Source organism: Poecilia mexicana, unplaced genomic scaffold (genome assembly GCF_051168715.1).
Source record: "Poecilia mexicana isolate PSO_F unplaced genomic scaffold, ASM5116871v1 scaffold_14, whole genome shotgun sequence".
In the NCBI taxonomy this organism is placed as follows: domain Eukaryota; kingdom Metazoa; phylum Chordata; class Actinopteri; order Cyprinodontiformes; family Poeciliidae; genus Poecilia; species Poecilia mexicana.
The window spans coordinates 15,233,951-15,253,499 of NW_028263383.1; the positions used below are offsets into that span (position 1 = coordinate 15,233,951).

Below are 19,549 nucleotides of genomic sequence, written 5' to 3' on the forward strand. Positions count from 1 at the left end.
TAAATATAGAGAAATGAAAACGTTTTGGAAACAGAAACAACTTTATTTTATTTTTTTCTGTTTAATATAGAGTCAATTTTTTTTATTAGACTTTTTTTACATATAAAGAAAAAAGAGAAAGGTAGGTTGTGATAGTGAAAATAAATAGATTTTTGTTTCACAGCAGAGTAGCTGACTACTCACTGACACTGCAAGATGTTTGTCGTGTTAATCAGAGAAACAACCTGGGAAAAGAAACTGTCTCTATGGCAGCCGGTTTTTGCAGATAGCGCTCTTTAGTGTCGACCTGAATGTAACTGTCTGAACAAGTTGTGTCCAGGATGTGTGGGGTCTGTCCTTTTCCGGATCCAGTCATATTCATTCACATTCTTTAGGTAGATTTACTACCAACATAAAGTTGGCAATAAAGCAAAAGTAGGTCATATTGTTCATTTCAACATTTGACTGTTACGTTCAAGTAAAATTTAGGTTGTAAAATGTAATAGCTAACATTTAATGCTCTCCAAAAAAATTTTTATAACATAGTTAGAAAACTACAAGTTTATTCTTTTAGGTTCAATTATATTGATTTGTGTTGGTAACCTAAGTATAAAGAAATAAAACAAATGCAAAAAGTACATACTGAGTCTAACTTATTTGCTTTATTAGGTGGAATATAGACGTACCTACATGTGTTGTGATCAGGTGTTTTGACAAGCTAATCCAGTATTGTCACAGTTTTACTGTTCATGAAGGTACAAAGAGGTCGCATAAAGACAAAATACTATAAATACATACAAACATACATGCAAACAAGATGGCGTCTACAATTTCATACAGCACAGAGAACACAAAAATTTAGAAAGCTATCCCTAAACATCCGACAAAATATTCTGCAACGAATTAGCCAGTGGAGCTGAATCCAAGCTGCACCGCGGTGGTTCGATGTTTACACCGTTTTATCGCACTCCTGTTACTGTTATTTCAAATCCATTAATCATACATTATTTAAAAGAGGACTGGGCGAAAAGCTTTGATGCTACACCGGAATAAATATTATAGGTAAGTTTATGAAAGAAGAGGAAAAAGAATCTGCTTTGTCGCTGGGATTGTGATCAGTTCAACAACATGCTAGTGACGAAGGGAGTGGAAGGCTTGTCATGAAACACAATGAAAAGAAAATTAGATACAATTAGAAGTTAACTGGCAAGGTACCTACTAATTTACAGTTTATTATAAAACATAAATACATTAGCAAGCGTTTGAAAACTCAATCTTCAGCAGCCTTTTAGTTTAGTTTTGTTTCGGTTTTTTACAGTGCACAGTCAGAGCTGAGTTCGCTCCCCTTTCAGGACCTCCTCCGGAATCGCCCCGGTCCAACCGTGCATCTCAAACCTGGCCGGGTCTCTTCCTTCACCCGACGTCGGGTCGCATATGAAGTGATTGAGCAGCTGTTCCGCCGACCGCAGGCTGGCTAGGATGCCGTCTTCCTCGGGCGCTCTGCTCTTTACCAGCCTCCTGATGACCGTGTCCCTATCACTGCTCATTCGCCAGTGATGAATGATCTGATTGTCGAGGTCCTCGAAGGCTTCGTCAGCTGAATGGTGAAGGCAACGCGCGGCCTCTGTTCCTCTGAGCTCTTCGTCGTGGCGTATCAGAGGTATTTCTTCTAGGCTCGCAGATCGGATGAGGATGGAAGACTTGACATTTGGACTTGTGGTGATCCTGTAGCTCTCCTCCTTGCGCATGCCGTCAGACAGATTCTTGAAGCCGGAAGGTAAAGTGTTGGCGTGGGACGACGGGACGAACTCGTTGTGAATGGTGAACTGAAGATGGGGTATCTGCAGAGGGCGCGGAGAGTGTCTTCTCACTAGGTCCTCATTTCCCGACTCGCTGTCTTTGTCCATGTCCGCTTCTTCCGGCCTCCATGCCTGACCTCTGTTTGATCCCGTCAGTATGAGGCGTGGGGTCTCCTCTCCCACCTCGGACCAGTCGGATTCCTCCTCCTCTGGAACCGACCCCAAAGCCTGCTCCGGTGCAGAGGTGGCTTCTTTCCCATAGTTGTGGCTGTCCATGAACTGAGCCGGTGGGGGGGCGATTGGAGGACTCATCTGCGGCAGTGCGTCACCAGAATGAGAGTGTGGGTTGACTTGATGCGGCCCGGCTGTTGCCTAAAGTGAACAGAGGTTGAAACTTAATCGGTTATAGTGCCTTGCTAAATTACACCACTTTGACCTTCTCACATTTTGTTACTTCATAATCACAATCTCCGGTGTTTTGCTGTGATTGGCCAATACAAAGTAGTGCTTGACTGTGAGAATATTACATGGTGTTTACCTACAGAGGGTTAAAAAAGACAAAATGAAACAAATATACACATTGTTAAACAAGTACTTAAATATACCATGAAATAAATAAAGGTTTGATTGAAATAATTAATTTGATGGACAGCTTATATATTAAATATGTAAAAACAAACAAACATTGAAACGCAAAACTATACACACACACACAGACACACATATATGTACATACATATATAATGTCCATATAATTATTTCATAGTTCCTGTTCCTGCAGCTTCACCCTGAAATAATCTAATCTGTCAAAACTGAACCTCAAAGTCTAGAGGTGAGGATAAGGGCATGGCTAACATTCATTTGTTGATCGGTTATTACAAGTTCCTATAAGTAAAAGCCGAAAACTCTTTTCCTATCACTCCACAAATATGTATTACTTTGTATTGTTTGGATACTTGACAATGTACTGTTACACCTTATCAAGAAAATATAAAGTTAAACAAAAATCAAAAACTGAAATCAATCATAATACATTCATATTTTATTGTATTGTGCCCACTTTTAGTAAATGCGTGTGTGCTTTGAATGTGATGATAAAGGCAAACATCTCACGTTTATTTCTTCCATGGTGCTGGCATACTGAGCGTCACTCAGTTGCTCGGTCAATTCGGAGATGCGCAGATTCAACCTTTCTTGCTCTCCTTCCATATTCTGAAGCTGGTGGAGAAGACAGGGAAAACGCAGGTTCTTCAGTAAGTAAGATAATTGGCCCACAGTGCAGCTCACCAAAACATTTAGGAATATGTTAATTGAGGGAGAGTTGCTGCCTCACCACTGAGTGAAGCTTCAACTCTAGACGACTATTGGTCTGTTGTGTGGAAGAACAATCATCACGGAGCCTTAAGAAAAGAGACAGAAGCAGAGTAAAGAACATATATGTGCAACATGTTACCATGCAAGCACAGTCACCACTTTATCAGTTGCACCTTTCCAGTCAGTAAAGTGTTTTACAATTGTGGTAGTTATTTGTATCAGTTGTTCAAAAAAAGGTGTGTAAAACATTCCTTGGAGATTTGAACCCATTTTGGGAAAATAACATTATATCGATATAGACTGCTGTCAGTCCATGACGTGAATCCCCAGTTCCACAATGATCTAAAGCTGCTCTTTTGGATGGAGATTTAGTGCCTGGGGAGTCACGTTTGCCCATGACGTATGTAATGTGCCGGTTTGATGCTATGAAGCTTACCGGAAATTGCCTGCTCTGTAAACTACCATTCTGCACTGCGAAGAGAGAAGTGCCAAGCCAAACAAGATGGCTGTTAATCTTACTTCAATATTTGGAAATGTGGGCCAACAAGAACAGAAAGCCTCCCTTCTGCTGTCATTGCCAAACTACAGGCAAACTACAATCTTAAAATGGCAGAGAAAATCAATACTATTATTCACAACTTCTCCTTCAGTTCGCTTGTTGGTCCAGTTGATATTCTATTGGAGAAATCCACTTGGATGAGAAATCAGAGAAAGCCCATGGATCATTGAAAGGAGATGAGAATTGAGTGGAATTGTGTAGGAAGACTGAAAATGGCTGAAAATGGCTGCACCGTGGTAATACAGTGATGGACATTGGCAGTCTTCATACTCAGATGCAACGGGCCCAGGATGTACCAAGACATTATCTTTATCTCCTTCACACCTTGACACTACCACCACCAGCAGCCTAAACTATCGATGCAAGAAAGGATGAATAACTGCTTTCTAGATAAAACTGAGACTCCCATTACCAGGCAACATTTTCCCTCTATTCTATTGTACACTTTTAATTTGCTTTTGTAAACTGCACCCTTGTTTCATGTTTTGTGGGAGACAGAGGGGCACCTGGCGTGGTTTTCCATTGCTGTAGCCCATCTGCTTCAAAGTATTCTGCATAGCTTGGAATGAATTTATTAAGTCTGCTTTTGGCTTTGTGTCATCTCGAACCATTCCCCTCTGATGAAGATGTTTTTATTCTGGAGGCACCTGTTAAACCTGCCCATGAGGTTGCTGAGCTCCATGCGAGTCCTCTGAAGTTCAGTTTCCAGGATCTTCTGGCTACTGATGAACTCTTCTCCCAAGCACTCCATCCTCACTGCTGTCTTCAGTAAACTTTGCTGCAGACCTTCATTTTGGTTTTGCAGCATCCTAGATAAACAAAAAGTAAAAGAAAAACACTTCACTAAGTTACCGCCATCACTTTATAACTTTTTCAGTTAGCAAAACCCTGAAGCAGCGATCTCAAACGTCAGTCCTCAACAGCCACAGTCCTGAAACTTTCAGAGGTCTCTCTGCTAATATTAGCTAATTAGCATAGCTCTGTATAGCGTGACTGCATGCTAGTGAGGATGTTTCGCCATTTAATTCACGTCTGTAAGACAAGAAACATGTCTAAAGGTTGCTGGACTCTGTCCCTTGAGGAATGCAGGTTGAGAATATTGCCCTAAAGGAAAACATTGGGCTTACATGATCCTGCCAAAGTCATGCGATTTTTCCTGTATGGGAAAAGAAAGAAATATGTTGGTGAGATGAAACACATTCAAATGGAAGTACTGCTGTACTGCTAAAGTCTAAATACTAAAGAGGTTTAAAAAGGACATAAGAATAAAAACCTTTAGTTTGGATGCTGAATTGATTTCCATTACTTTTGTGCATAGTGTCTAATCTATTGTTCTGCTGCAAATAATGTATTTTCCACCATGCCGTGCATGCACTTGCCAGAATCAATAGGAAAACAAATGAGACAAATATTGTTACATAACTTATGTTTTTTTTTTTGTGACTCTTCCCTAAAAGTGAACAAACTCTAAAGATAGATTGCATGCAGAAGTTTAGACTTGAAAAGTAAGACCATACTTTAACATGGAATGGCCCGGAGAAACTTGTCCGTTCTTCATCCAAACCAGAGGGATTATTTGTGTTGCTGGGGGAATCAGTGCTGACAAGACATTCTGGCTTTCTGTGTGAAGGTGAACTAATAGCAGAATACTCCTTTAAATTATGATGATGATCATCAAGAGTGTTGTGTTCAAGATCACTGTTCAGGCTCAGATCTGCCGGAGATTCAGGGTGATGGTCATGATGAAGATTTGTTTGGTGGTATTCAACATGATGACGCTGAACATCTGGATTGTGATGGTCTCTATGTTGATGACCTGGGGTATGGTAGCTTTCATGGTGAGGACTTGGACTGTGACAGTCATCTTCATGATGACTAGCTGGACTACAATGAGCTTCATGAACACTGCCTGGACTATGGTGGACTGTCTGTTCATGGCCTGGACTGCTGTGACTTTCATAATGATGGTGTGAATGGTGGGGATCTTCATGATGGTCACCTAGACTGTGTTGCACTTCATGAGCATGGCTTGGGCTGTGGTGGTCTCCATGATGATGGCTTTGATTGTGGTCATCTCCCTGAAGATAGCGTGGAGTGTCCTGATCCCCAAAATCTGGATGGTCTGGATTGTGGTGTTCTTTATGATGATGGCCTGGACTGTGGTCATGTCCATGATTATGACCTGGAGTGTTCTGGTCTCCATAATTACGATGGTCTAGATTATGCTGGTCCCCATGATTCTGGCCTTGACTGTGATGAACCCTGTGGTGATGGCTTGGACTGTGATGGTCTCCATGTTCATGGTGGTCTGGACTGTGGTGGATTTTATGATGAGACTGATGACCTGGAGTGTGGCTGTGGTCAGGACTGTGAGGGTGTTTAGGGTGGAGATGATGGTCTGGACTGTGGAGTGCTCCATGATGATGGTGGTCTGAATTGTGGAGGCCTGTGTCATGATGATGGCCTGGACTGTCGTGGTCTTGATGATGATGACGATGATGATGATGATGGCTTGGACTGTGGTGATCTTGGTGATGATGATGGCTTGGACTGTGTTGGCCACCATGATGATGGTGACCTAGATTGTGGTGGTCAACATCATGATGATGACCTGGACTGTGGTGGTCACCATGATGATGGTGACTTATACTGTGGTGGTCAACGTCATGGTGATGGGGGGCTGGACTGTGGTGCTCTGTGTCATGATGGTGGCCTGGACTATGTTGGCCACCATGATGATGATGACCTAGATTGTGGTGGTCAACATCATGATGATGACCTGGACTGTGGTGGTCACCATGATGATGGTGACTTATACTGTGGTGGTCAACATCATGGTGATGGGGGGCTGGACTGTGGTGCTCTGTGTCATGATGGTGGCCTGGACTGTGGTTGCCACCATGATGGTGGTGACCCAGATTATGATGGTCAACATGAGGATGACGGCCTGGACTGTGGTGCTCTGTGTCATGATGGTGGCCTGCATTGTTGTCATCTCCATGGTGGTGGAGTTCTGCATCTTGATGACGGCCTGGACTGTGGTGACCTCCATGATGATGACGGCCTGGACTGTGGAGGTTTCCATGATGATAGTGACCTGCACTGTGGTGATCATCATGGTGATGGTGACCTTGGCTTTGGTGGTCTCCATGGTGATGGTGACTTGTACCGTGGTGGTCTCCATGGTGATGGTGACCTGGGCTATGGTGGTCTCCATGGTGATGGTGACTTGTACCGTGATGGTCTCCATGGTGATGGTGACCTGGGCTATGGTGGTCTCCATGGTGATGGTGACTTGTACCGTGATGGTCTCCATGGTGATGGTGACCTGGGCTATGGTGGTCTCCATGGTGATGGTGACTTGTACTGTGGTGGTCCCCATGATGATGATGATGACGATGGCCAGGACTTCGGTGCCTTCCATGGTGATGGTGGCCTGGATTGTGGTGATCTCCATGATGATGCCGATTAGCTTCTTTATGGGAGTCCACATGGTAGTGCCGGTGGTTTTCATAGGGCTGAGGCCTGTCCTTGTGCTCACTATGGTGATGTGGACGTGTTGGACTGTGAGGATCTCCAATGTCACTGGTTGAACTGTGACGTCTATGCAGATGAGGAGTGGTAGGTCGTGAGCTTGAATGGCTGTGATAGTGATGACTTGAACTATGATGGTCTTCGTGATGATGAGTTGGACTACAATTATCTTCATGAGTCTTGTCTCCGGACTGATGGCAATGTGGTGCATTGTGGTGTCTATGGTGATGGTGATGACTAGTAGTTTGGCCATATCTTTCATGTTGGTGATGACCTGGGCTGTTGCAGTCTTCATTGTTATGGTGATTGGAACGATGGCGGTGGTGGTGCTTTCGAGAAGGCAATCGAGATTGATGCTCACGAGCTGGGGATCTTGAGCGACAGCTTCTACGTCTGTGCTTTTCATGACCATATGGACTGTCGGAGCAGACGCCGGGATGATGGGAAGCATTAGAGTGAGACAGACGAGAAGACTTAGAATGCTTGCTAGTATGGGAATGCCTGCTTGAGCTAACTGAGTCTGCACTTGCAGCACGACTTCTCTGCTGTCTGGGTTTGTCAGTGCTACTGTCTGTCTCCCTGGATCTGGTAGAGATCTGTCCTGGGCTCCAGGGTCTTTGAGCATCCGTGACCCCAAGAGAGGTAAGTCTCATTGGGCTGAGCACTTGCCGTGTAATCTCATTAAGGAAGGCAGAAAACTTCATTTTTTCTTTCATTAAATTCTTCTTAGCTTCACTTTGGCTCCTCTCCAGCTCATCTCCTTCATTGCCTTCATTTCCTCCTTTGTCTTTGGGTGCTTTGAGATCCTCCATTGATTTTGCCTTGCGGAAGCTTCCATCATTTCCTAAACCTCTTGTACTTGTTTGCTGATTTTTGAATCCTGCTCTAGTAGGACAGCTTCGGGAAGACTTCTCAATCCCTTTTTTCTGCTTGGCAGATGTCCTGTGCAGACTTCCTCTTTTAATTATTAAAGGGGCAGTGTCTTCTTCTTCTTCTTCTTCTTCTTCTTCTTCAAAGTACCGATGTTTTGTAGAAATGTCAGTAAAAGACTGGGAATGCTGAGGCTTTCTGTGAGTGTATGTATCTGAGGAGTCACTGGTGTTTCCAGTAGAGAGGCTAGAGGTGGAAGAAGATGTGGAAGAGGAGGAAAACGAAGAAGAGGAGGAGGAGGAGGAGGAAGATGATGATGAGGAAGATGATGAAGAGGAAGAGGATGTTGATGAGGAAGACGTTGAAGATGAGGAATCAAAGGAGGTTTCTGAAAGAGAAAATTGACGATGCTTTTGCCTGTGGTGACCATGGTGAGGGTGTGAAGAATGACTCTTATCATGTTCCCCGTGATTTGGGTTGTGTCGAGGATGATCGCCGCTGTCCACTGTCGACAGAGTGCTGTTGACAAAACATTGTATAGTTAGAATGTTTGAATCACATTGATAAGAGATTTTTGTTTATTTCATGTAATAGCACATAGTTGCAAAGTGGGAAAAAAAACGTGGTAATCTTGGTAATCAGAAAATAATTGTTTCTAAGTCAATACTTAGAAAGAAATCTTTTGTGGTTTTTCTATACCACCGTTGTACAGATGGAGTCTATGAATTTTGTCCATTCCTCTTTGCAAAATCCCACAAACTCAGCAGTTTTTAAGTCTTGCACAAAGTCTCAATTTTTGAATGATATAATCTAAGCCTCTCTAATGTAGATCTGTCTGTAAGGATCCTTGACCTACTAGAATTTATTTCTTTTGCAGCTCTGACTGGTTTCCCGTTCGTCCTCAAAAGAAGCGTCCTTGCAGCACGAGATGCTCCCACCTCTATGTTTCATTTTGGACATGCTGTTTTTAGACCTAACCTATTTTAAAATTGACACAACTTTATCCCTGACCACTTTGCTGTATTCCTTGTTCTTTATGAACTTATCAGAGAACAGCTGCATATAGTGAGGTCGAACTGCACACAAATTGACTATTTTTTGCAAATTAGGTGACTTCTGAAGGTAATTTTATTTTTCATGGATTGTCTTGATGGGTGTCCGTTTAAAAGGGACTCAATCCAGATGCATTTTATAAATTTGCAAATAATGCAAAGTTCGTGCGTTTAATAGACCTTTAATTCTACTTTTAAAGCAACTTTGCATTAAAAGTGACATAATTTATCGAATGACACTTCATGACAACAATCATAATCATTCATTTATGTTCATGAAAGGTGTCATGTCACATTTATGACAGCGTTATATCACCCCTTCAAATAAAGTTTTACCAAAAAGTTCAAGTGATACGAACATTTTTGCAAGGCATTGGGTCTTAGAGCAGGGAGGAAGAGTCACAGACTTACTCTGGACTGGTGTTGTCATCGGACCGGTGATGGTAGTGATGGTGGTGATGGACCTGGTGGTGGCGATGCTGCATCACTTGTTTAGCCTTTCTGTGCTTCAGTTCTTTTTCCTGATGGTCACACATTTCAGACATCTTGCAACTGGTCTGAAATATTTCTTCATCCAGCCAGGCAGCAGCTGAGGACTGAAATAAAACAATCAGTTTAAATTATACTGTTTTCATTTTTTTTTTTTTTTGTTAACTCAAAAAATTATAATAAAATTGCGCATTTCATATTTTATATGAATCTAATAATTAATGTAAGCTTGATATAAAATGAAACACCATGACATGAAGCAGAATTGATGCTTATTTTGTAGGAAACCAATGATGAAATGTTATTGTTTAAAAAAATTAATGTTTAAATTGACAAACAGCCTAAAAGATAAAGATATTCCAGCCATTTGTTGTTAAACTAAGTGACCTACAGTCAGTATCTGTACTTACGTTGAGAGCTGGGGCGTTCACACTGACGTTCCCTCTGTGATGCACAAGCTGAACCCGTCCTGACATATCAATATATATATCTCTGTGCCAACCAATGACAGAAGGGCTTTGATTTGAGCGCCACTAAAAACAGTACAGAGCGCGACTGCTTCTGCAGGAATCAATAAAAGAAAGAAAGTACGAATGAGGGCAACATATAAACAGCGATATAAACTATGGTCATAAGCTATTCGTACAGATGTGTTTAGGTTTATTGCAAGGCAACAGCTCTACCAACTGCACCACTGTGCAGCCCCATCTGTCTCACATTACCAAAAAAAAAAAAAAAAACACATCGTGATAATCCTCAAGCTTTTGGGGAAAATATTCTGTCAACTTACATGACAGAAGAGATATGAATAGTCAAACCCGGTGGGGGTAGTGTGATGGTCTGGGTCTGCTTTGTCATTTCCTGACCTGGACAGCGAGACGTAATGATGGAACCAGGAGTTTTAACGGGTAAAATCCTGAAGAAGAGGCTTCGGCTAGCGGTTCCTAATCTAAAGGTCAAGTGGAGCAGAACAATAAACCGAAGCATTCCATAAAGATCACTTTTCAGTGGTTTAAAAAAAAAAACAATGAAGATTTTGGATTGGCCTATTCAAAGTCTAAATTTAAATCAATTTGAGATGCTGAGGATTGACCTTAAACAGTGTTTCCTTCTACTAAATCTTCCAGTGTGACTGAATTAAAAACAGTTCTGCTGAAAAGAAGAAAAAAATCTTTGAGGAGGGAAATTGTGTTTCATAGACAATTTTCTATTAAATTCTTGAAGGTGTCACATATTACCCTAATTCTCCATCTATACATCTATATCCTCTTGTTTGTTCACGCCGTACAGCAACAGAAGAAATAAACAGCCAAACTGTTTTGTTATTGAGTCCGTTCTAATTTTGTAACACAAAATGTTCCCTCCGTCGTTATATCAAATACTGTTTATTTCAGCAAACATTTTATAGAGTTTTGTATTTATAACTGACGTAAAGTCAGATTTCTTTTTACAAAAAAAAAAATCAATAGGCTATTTTTACACTGTTACTCTTGACATTTCTGTTTTCTGATTAAAATATATTTCTTCTTTGCTTTAATGCTCAAGGATAAGTCTAAGCTCATCCCTGTGTTAGTTTGTGTTGAAGCTATCATGTAAATAAATACACTCTGTAACAGAGGTGCAAATAACGGCATGTTGACAACAAAGTCAAATTATTGATAAGTATGTCCCTATTATGTCAATGCAATGGACAAGCTAATAACTCAGTTAGCGAGAGCCGCATTGAACTCCGATAATGTGACAGGGGCCACTGCACTTCACACGTTTTAATAAATCCAGTCTGCTACTTATGTCTATCTATACATACATATAGATATAAACAGAGTGAAAAAAGAGGACATTTGAACCAACCTAAATAAACAGCTTAATTGTCAAATTTAACAAATTTAATAAATGAACTTAATTCGGTTATTTGTTACCAGTATAAGTTAGATCAAATATTCTCTTTTTTCAGTTCATATAGACGTAAATAAAAGTAAAAAAAAGTGTATTTTGATGATGACAAAGACCAAGTCAAGACCTTTGTTTTAATCCAATTTATCTACAGTGTTTTACAAAACTATTCATGCTGCTTAGACCTTTCCAGATTTTGTGACGTTACACCTGGACGTCAATGTCTTTAATTTTATCTAAACATTTTATTGATGCTCTGGGTGTTTGTTTACGGTCGCTGTTCTGATGAACCTCTGCTGCCTTCTTCAGTTTTTTTCTTCTTTTTTTTTTACAGATTTTTTTTGAATTTATCTCAGTCCATCTTCCCTGCATCTGCTGAAGACAAGCATCACCACAGCATGGTGCTGCCACCGCCATGTCTCATGGTAAGGTTGGTATGTTCAGGGTGATGTTCACATCTAAAACCATGAATCTTTTCCTTTCGCGATTAAATGCTACTTTAACATAAGAACCCAATGAAACGGACAAAATGCGTAAAAGAAACTCTAGAGGTGTGGACACGTTGTCAAGGCGCTGTATGTATGAAATAGCCAGTAGATTTCTCCGCATCAATTCAGCTGTGACTCAAATCCGCTAACAATCAATGCAGCGAACCTGTGATGCGTCAACAACACAATGGAAAGTTGGGAGAGTCAGATGACAAATGCAAACGCAACGCGTGTTTATAAACTCCAACATCTGCACATCAATTATTGTGGTGACTGATGTGAGATGCAAGAAGTTGCACATATAAATGTGGAATTGGGTTTAAGAAACTTAAATAATACGCCTTAATAATGATTAAAAAAAAGGGAATTACCACATTAAATAAATTAAAACATGGTATTGCTAAATTTCCTCAGACATACATGAAACATTTGTGAACAAAATGTGAAAAGTAATTTGTGACGATGTCTAAATTTTTCATGTATTACTTTTAAATGTAAAATACAGTCAACCTAAATTTCTCTAAGTGATATTTTTGATTTCAGTATCTGAAGGGACAGTTCGGAGAGTTTTAAGAATATTGTACAGAATTTAGAACAAAATGGGAAGATTTCTCAGTTAAAAACCATAAAGAAGCACTTCATGCAATTAAAACTATTTTTTTTGTTTGTTTTATGTTGTGCAACCAAGTTATGTTTTTTTTTTTTTTTTCCCCAGGTAAATTATATAGAATAAATGGCACATCATTTCTGTAAAAGCTTTTTTATCATCTCATTTTTTATGACACAAACCTAAAATCTTTGTTTGGCCACCTTTTTTTTTTACTTAATCAAGGGAAATGAAGAACGATCAAGCTGCATAAACAGCAAAATTCTACAGATTTAATGCAGCCGCAAAATGTTTTCAAACCCATTTAACTTTTTAAAAACAACCAACTTCAGTGTATTTTGAAATTATGAGAAGCTAACATAAATTAAAGAAATACAGCAAAAGACTTATAGCTGCGAAGAAGCAAAAATGTTGTTCTCTAAGCTACTGACTCATGTTGACGTTACTCTATCATATATTAAAGTGTGGGTTTGTAACGACACATTAAAGTATATTTAGTATACGCAGTATATTTAGTAATAAATCATTGTTTCCTCTGGTTTACCACAGAAAACAGCAAAATAAATAAATAGTTAAAACAATCTTAAAAATGTTCTGTCATGCTACAATCCCTGCAGCTTTAATGAAAAAAAAACATCTCTAAATGTAATTTTGGCAGCAGCATTAACAGATGAGAGCAGAGCAGAACGTCCGTTATGTGGAATCTTATCGACCTCCGTGCTTCCCCTCCTGTGTTAGCATCAATATGCTGCTTACAGGCAGGAACTTTGCATAATCTGTAGTCACAACGGCACGACAATGTGCCGGACATATTTCCACATCAGCGCGTGACGAAGGCGACAGATTTCTAAAAAGCAGAGCCAACAAGTGCCAGAAGAAAGTCTAAAGATTCAGCAGTAGAACGTGTCACTTTGGGGGATTCCAATTTAATGGACACTCGAAAAAAAAACAACAACAACAACCAGGAAAACATACATACAGCAAGAATGGCAAATCTAAAAGCAAAGCACTCAATTTGCAGAGGAAATGCAGATCATTACAGTCGTAGAAACGTAGGATGTGTCGGGTAAGTTTGACTCCATGGCGACAGAGTCAATCAGTTTGTAATGCAGACAGTTGAAGTTTCCTCAATGCTTCCACATGAAGTCTAAACAGAAATTAACTTACAAAGATCACAGGGAAATGTTAGCTGAATAAAGTATTGCCCCTCGTCCCCAAAAACAACATTTGGATAAATTGTGTAACTGCGTCGAGCCCCGGGGTGTCGCCTTTAAAGGTTCTGTGTTTCACCTGGATCAATAGAACCGGCCGAATGGTGTGAGAACTGCTTCTTTACAGTCTGAGGAACGTCCTCCTAGGAGTTGGGCAAAGAGCTCCCTCTGGTGGGCAGTCTGTGCATCAGTTTCTTTTCAGACCAAACAACAAATCGCTGCTGCTCCTCAGTTTTTCCCCACACGGATGTTGGGATTAAGAAGAGGATCTAGGTTTGGGTCTGAGCCGGCCGAGGCGCGTCCGAGTTTCGCCATGATGATGATCAACGTGAAGAATCCCAGAACTCCCACCAAGAGGAGCATGAAGACCCGCTGCTTCCAGGACAGAGCCGTCTTCTTTCCTCCGGTACGATTTCTGGAAAGAATGCATGAAATAAGACAAAACTGGAGCAAACAAAATCCTCATTTGTTGTATTCTCTAGTCTCACTGCGCCACGGCAGAGTTTCAAAGGACTGACTTTAAAATTCGTGCGAACCAGCCGAGCGCCGGTCGCCGCCGGTACTTGTCGTCGTCAAAGTCGATCTGCGTGACAGAGCTGTGAACGTCCCGTGTGTCATAGACCTTTCTTGGCGATGACGCTGGAGAACAACAACATGCATGTGTTGGTAAAGTCACAGAAGCCGGAAACAAAAGGCTTTCTGGGGATCTACCTGTGTGTATTGTGATAGTGTCACTGGTGGAAGCAGCAGGAAAGTTGACCACAGAATGCTCTGGCATATTCGTATTCCCGTTTTTATGAAGTCCGCCGACATTTTCTTGTGTGGGAGGTGAGGCAGCAGGCGGGCTGAGGCTAGTGTTATAGGAGTGACTGGAATAAACGCCACTTTTTTCTTGTCCTGTGAGAAAAAAAAACAAACAATTTGACTCATAAGTCACTAAGGCAGAACCTTAAAAAAGTATCCAAATTTTGTGAGATTACAACTACAAACTGAAATGAACAAACAGATCTCCAACTCCTGAAGATTTTTAAATAGAGTTAGGTCTGGACTTTGACTGGGCCATCCCTAAGTCAATCCAGCGTAGCGCTGGCTGGATGTTTAGAGTATTCAGGCTGATGGGAGGCAAACTCACTCTAAAGATTTTATGAAGCCTCATTGTGACAGCTATGTGATGAAGTTCAAGGGGAAGGAATGGTTTTCTGATACCCTGTGTGTCCAAACAATTGACTCACCATCAAATGTTGACCAGTCTGTGTAGTCAGAAACATCAGCTGTCGTTTCTTCAAGAACCCCAACGGGCTCTTCAATCTGCCAGGGGAAAGGATTTCATTATCACACATGAATACAGAGAGAGAGAGAGAGAGAGAGAGAGGGAGAGAGGGAGAGAGAGAGAGAGAGAGAGAGAGAGAGAGAGAGAGAGAGAGAGAGAGAGGAAAAGAAAACAAGAGAAAAGAAAACACAAAAGAAAGAAAACGAAAAAATAAGAACACATGGAAACAAAAGAAAACAAAGAATGAAAAAACAAGAAAACAGCACAAGGAAGAAAAGAACACTAGAAAGAAGAAAAATTAAAAAAAAGAAAGAAAAGAAAGAACACTACAAAGAAGGTAAGAAAGAAAAATAAAACAAGAAATAAAGAAAGAGAGAAAACACAGAAAACAAGAAAAAAACAAGAAGGAAAGAAACATCAACAGGTCGTTACCAACGGCAACCCTAAACCAGCTCGAGCCCAGTTAACGGATGAGAGCTGCTCTCTCAGCACATCAGCCACTGGGCTGGCCAGATTAGAGGGTGGGAACACTGGGCCCTGACAGGAGGGGCACTGGTACCCCGCTGGCGCTGTGTGGAGCGGTAGCCGAGACGCCAAGTTGTTCAGACACGCCCAGTGGAAAACATCTACGGGTCGACAAAAAGACATGCTGGGTTGCCGACTGCTTCTGCTGCTTTGGGTTTATAAAGATCCAACGGCACAAAAAGAGTTCATCTCACCATAGCAGATCAGTCTGACTGTGTCGTGTGCGGTCAGCGGATTATTGCACAGAGCACAGTTCGGGTTGTAATCGCTGTCCTGAAGCCACTGCAGATAAGACTGGACGATGCACTGAGGAGCAGCAGGCGGAAGCGCAGGATGTCAATGCAAACGTTGAATAAACAAACATAAGACAGAGACGGCTCTGTCTCTGCACCCCCCAGCATTTACCTTGTTGTGGTTGGAAACAAGGCAATGTTCACACACGTTCACACGATGCTCGAAGCAGAACAGGTTGGTCACCTTCCTCTTCGGACACTTGCACAGACCCATAGCCGCATGCGCTGCGTTGGGGAAAATAAACAATGCGGATCTGCTACTGTTTTTGTTGCAGGACAACCAGAAAAAAAAAAAAAGAAAGAAAGAAAGAAAAAAAGGATTTTTGTCAATAATATCCGAGCGGATCAAACATGGAATAGGGAATTGATTCTGGAATAATAATAAGAAGAAAAACATTTCCCCAATAGCTTATTTTTCTTTTCTATACTTATTCAGACTTCATGTGGAATATAAATAGGTTTTCTACACATTTTCAGAATCATCAGGAATAGTGCCGGGCAATAAAACAATTCCAATAATTTAGAGAGAAATGTTAATAAGACTTATAGAGGCAAGTTTCATAAAATTGCCCTTCAAAAAATATCATCAGAATAGAAATTATCGAGCTTGAATTAATTTATCATGTGATGAGTTGCTTATTGCGATAAGTTTAATAAGAAGAGATTACAACAATATGTGGAATTAATATTTAATCTGTATTAATTAAAGAAATCCTGCAGGTCTTAAAGAAATTCTGTCTTTAATTCTTAACAATTTCTGTAAAAAAAAAAAAAACACACACTGTTATTGAGAATGTTTAAACACTCAATGATATTCAACCATCTGACTCAAAATATGTTTCCAAAACAAAAGGACGTGGCCTCCAACTTTTTAAATTCTGCATCTGTAGAGTGTCTGCTAAGTCCTTTTATTGAGGTCTATAAAAACCGATTGCATCTTCGAAGAATGACACCTGATAATACATAAAGTGTTTACTTTATGTAAAGTAAACACTTTATGTAAACGTGTCAGATTGCGTATTGAAATGCAGCAGATTTTTTAAAAATACATTTTTAAATTGAAACCATGTCTTGGTTCATACAGACATATTTATTGAGATAATGTTTTCCTGTCCATAGCACATAGCTCTACGTAGGAGCCCCATTCATGACCATTTTATAAATTATAAAAATCGAAACATCTGCCTAAATAGGAGCGGTGTCTTGTCTTTCATGTTTCCACCATGACATCTATGAACTTAAAAACACTCTTAGCCTTTACCCTAAAAATGTATCTGTTTCATCAAAGATGATCATCTGTAGACAAATGCAGATTTATTGTAATGACCCGTTAACAACCCCATGAGTGAATGTAAACTATCCCTCTGAAACAAAGCAGCTGTGAAAACCTGACCAGCAAGAGTTTCTAGCTTATCAATGGATATCGTATTTTTTTATGACACCTAGATCACAGTGAAAGAGATGCGATGATCCAACATAAGTTTTTTATGTCAAACTTTCCCAGAATCAAATTTCGAGAGTTCTCGATCTTATTTAAAGTAATATTAATGTTCTAATGAAAATTCTTAACTATTTAATTAAGACAAGTCAGTGGAAAGGCTTTTAAAACAGAGCCTGCAAAACCACAAACTGTAAGAAAATGGAAGGATGGATGTACTATTTAGAAAATGGGACAGTTTAATGTTTATTACCCAAAGTTCAAAGGTTTCTCAGGTAATTAAAAACCTACAGTTAATAAACTACAATTTAGTAATTTTGCAGCTGATTGTGGTCCCTAATGTCTCGTTTTCTTGTTTATATATGACGTAATCACGCTGTAAACGTGACAAGCTGAAGATGGGGGATGTTAAAGGAAGAATATTGATAAGAGCACCCAAACATATCTTACTTCCAGCCCATGCTACAAAAACCACGCAGTAATGCTACATGTTGACCAAAGTTCAACCTCACCACCAGTTATAACAAACTCTAAGACTTTTGAATAAACTGACCATTTAAAAAGCATATTTACATATTAGTACCACATTTTTTCAGCAAGAAAAAAAGAACATCTTCTGACAGCTTCACTCCCACATTTACGACTCTCACATTGGTTAGCTGCTAGCTCGGCGAGCTAATCCAGCTAGCTGCAGGAGCTAAGGAAGTAACAGAGTAAAAACTCACCTTCTTAGTTGTCACGGTGACATTAAAGAAGAGTCGTTTGTTTTAAGTACTGCTACAACGCTGTCATTTAAGGTGTCTCCCTAAATTCCCAATGAAAGTTGCCACAGAGGATGTCATCATAAACCTGAGCTGTCTGCTTCCTCTATGTGTTTATGTGCCACGTCTCTTCCGGACTTCTACTTCCTGCTCGTGGGTTTTTATTGGTGGCCTCACCAACACGTGCTGCCACCTACCGAGCCGGCGGAGAGAGTCACGTAATGTTATTATATTTGGCAAATTTCATATTCACAAATGTACATTTTCACCATCTTCACCTTTTTTTCCCCCACAGTTTTGGTTAAGGAAATCGAACTTTATTTATCCACTATTTCCAAGAGTATTAACAAAAAAGCTGTAAACATATGAATGTTGTAGATCTCTGAATATTTTTAATTTGTCATGTCTGTAATATCTGCTTTCTGTTCTTTTTGTTTTTCATACCAGTGCATTTACTGTTGAAACCTATACCCCTGGCATACTTTGTAATATTTTGTGTTCTGTTTCTTTGTTTTTCTTTGTATTTGTAAAGAAAGATGTTCATTAAAAAAAGTTTGTAAATTAAAGTCACAATCCAATGTGTAACAATTTGTCAAGTTAATATTCATCTATGTGGTAATACAAATGTGACATTAAATCTAATTGGTTGACCTGCACAGCAATATAAATCCAACCAATCACCTTTTTTTATTGCCTAGCCTCTTGTATTGATTGGTATTTAATACTTGAGGTTGGCAGGTAAAATAAAGAAAACTATGGGATTTTGCTGGTGAAACAAATGTTAAAAACAAAGACGATATTTAGTCCCAGATTTTTATGTCTAAGTAAATAATAACTGAGATATCAAAAAGTAGTTTGGTTTTTGATCTTACGCCTTTTTGTAGCTGTTTCTTTTTCAACATTCTTTTTCTCTGCGTTGAAAATATATTTCAAAAAAATGTGTTGACTTAAGCCAATGACATGTCAGCTGTTACACTGAAGATAAAAATCTTAACCTTTCATCTCTTAGCCATCCACTAAAATGCTGTGTTATTGATCTCTTAAGCAGATAATCAATAATGGTTTGCCATGGGTCTGTGTACATAAGCTTCCAAAAATTTTGCTGAGTTTTTCCTCACAAATCTAAGAAAATATCTAAGAATGTGCTCTTAACTTATTAATAGATTACAGGAAAAAAATGACTGGAGTCTAATCTATATCACTATTTTATCTGATTATGTTAACAACATTTCAAGTTTCAAATTTCAGGAATATGAGCTGGAAGAATGACATTTATCGTACCGCAAACAAATAAAAGCATTGCTTTAAATTTAACACAGCAGAGAAATTAAATAACACCCTTTTAAACAAGTTAGAAATCAAGAAAAACAAAGAGGAATAGTGTCACTAGTGGATAGAACACAACAATAAAATATAGATTTAAAATAACCAATATAATAACATGACCATCAAGCACCTGAATCAAAA

General features: G+C 39.8%; 2 protein-coding genes across 4 annotated transcripts; both read right to left on the reverse strand.

Annotated features, from left to right (window-relative positions):
* Nucleotides 1-621: 621 nt before the first annotated feature.
* On the reverse strand, nt 622-10,854 carry LOC106922535 (uncharacterized). The gene is made up of 7 exons (XM_088012248.1): nt 9,519-10,854; nt 5,169-8,574; nt 4,779-4,807; nt 4,299-4,460; nt 3,112-3,178; nt 2,892-2,996; nt 622-2,150 (listed from the first exon to the last, which is right to left on the reverse strand). The coding sequence occupies exons 1-7, from the start codon at nt 9,650-9,652 to the stop codon at nt 1,305-1,307; spliced, it is 4,749 nt and encodes a 1,582-aa protein (XP_087868374.1). The 5' UTR covers nt 9,653-10,854; the 3' UTR covers nt 622-1,304.
* Nucleotides 10,855-13,490: 2,636 nt separating this feature from the next.
* zfpl1 (zinc finger protein-like 1) lies at nt 13,491-18,226 on the reverse strand. Of its 3 annotated transcripts, none has more exons than XM_014995101.2 (8): nt 18,047-18,226; nt 15,996-16,108; nt 15,785-15,896; nt 15,498-15,691; nt 15,028-15,103; nt 14,507-14,692; nt 14,314-14,434; nt 13,491-14,210 (listed from the first exon to the last, which is right to left on the reverse strand). In XM_014995101.2, the coding sequence occupies exons 2-8, from the start codon at nt 16,095-16,097 to the stop codon at nt 14,024-14,026; spliced, it is 978 nt and encodes a 325-aa protein (XP_014850587.1). In that variant the 5' UTR covers nt 16,098-16,108; nt 18,047-18,226; the 3' UTR covers nt 13,491-14,023. The 3 variants fall into 3 exon arrangements, with proteins under 3 accessions (XP_014850587.1, XP_087868375.1, XP_014850598.1); XM_088012249.1 differs by having other exon boundaries at nt 15,996-16,140; XM_014995112.2 differs by having other exon boundaries at nt 15,996-16,143.
* Between the last annotated feature and the right edge of the window lie 1,323 nt (nt 18,227-19,549).

What these genes read in the sequence shown, in the direction of transcription:
- zfpl1 (XM_014995101.2), bottom strand. Translation starts at nt 16,097, where the DNA reads ATGGGTCTGTGCAAGTGTCCGAAGAGGAAGGTGACCAACCTGTTCTGC. An exon ending in AGTCAGACTGATCTGCTATG is followed by an intron (nt 15,692 to 15,784) that starts GTGAGATGAACT and finishes GTCGACCCGTAG; the next exon opens with ATGTTTTCCACTGGGCGTGT. An exon ending in AGACTGGTCAACATTTGATG is followed by an intron (nt 14,693 to 15,027) that starts GTGAGTCAATTG and finishes TTTTTCTCACAG; the next exon opens with GACAAGAAAAAAGTGGCGTT.
- LOC106922535 (XM_088012248.1), bottom strand. Translation starts at nt 9,652, where the DNA reads ATGTCTGAAATGTGTGACCATCAGGAAAAAGAACTGAAGCACAGAAAG. An exon ending in CATGACTTTGGCAGGATCAT is followed by an intron (nt 4,461 to 4,778) that starts GTAAGCCCAATG and finishes TTGTTTATCTAG; the next exon opens with GATGCTGCAAAACCAAAATG. An exon ending in CTCATGGGCAGGTTTAACAG is followed by an intron (nt 3,179 to 4,298) that starts GTGCCTCCAGAA and finishes TCTTTTCTTAAG; the next exon opens with GCTCCGTGATGATTGTTCTT.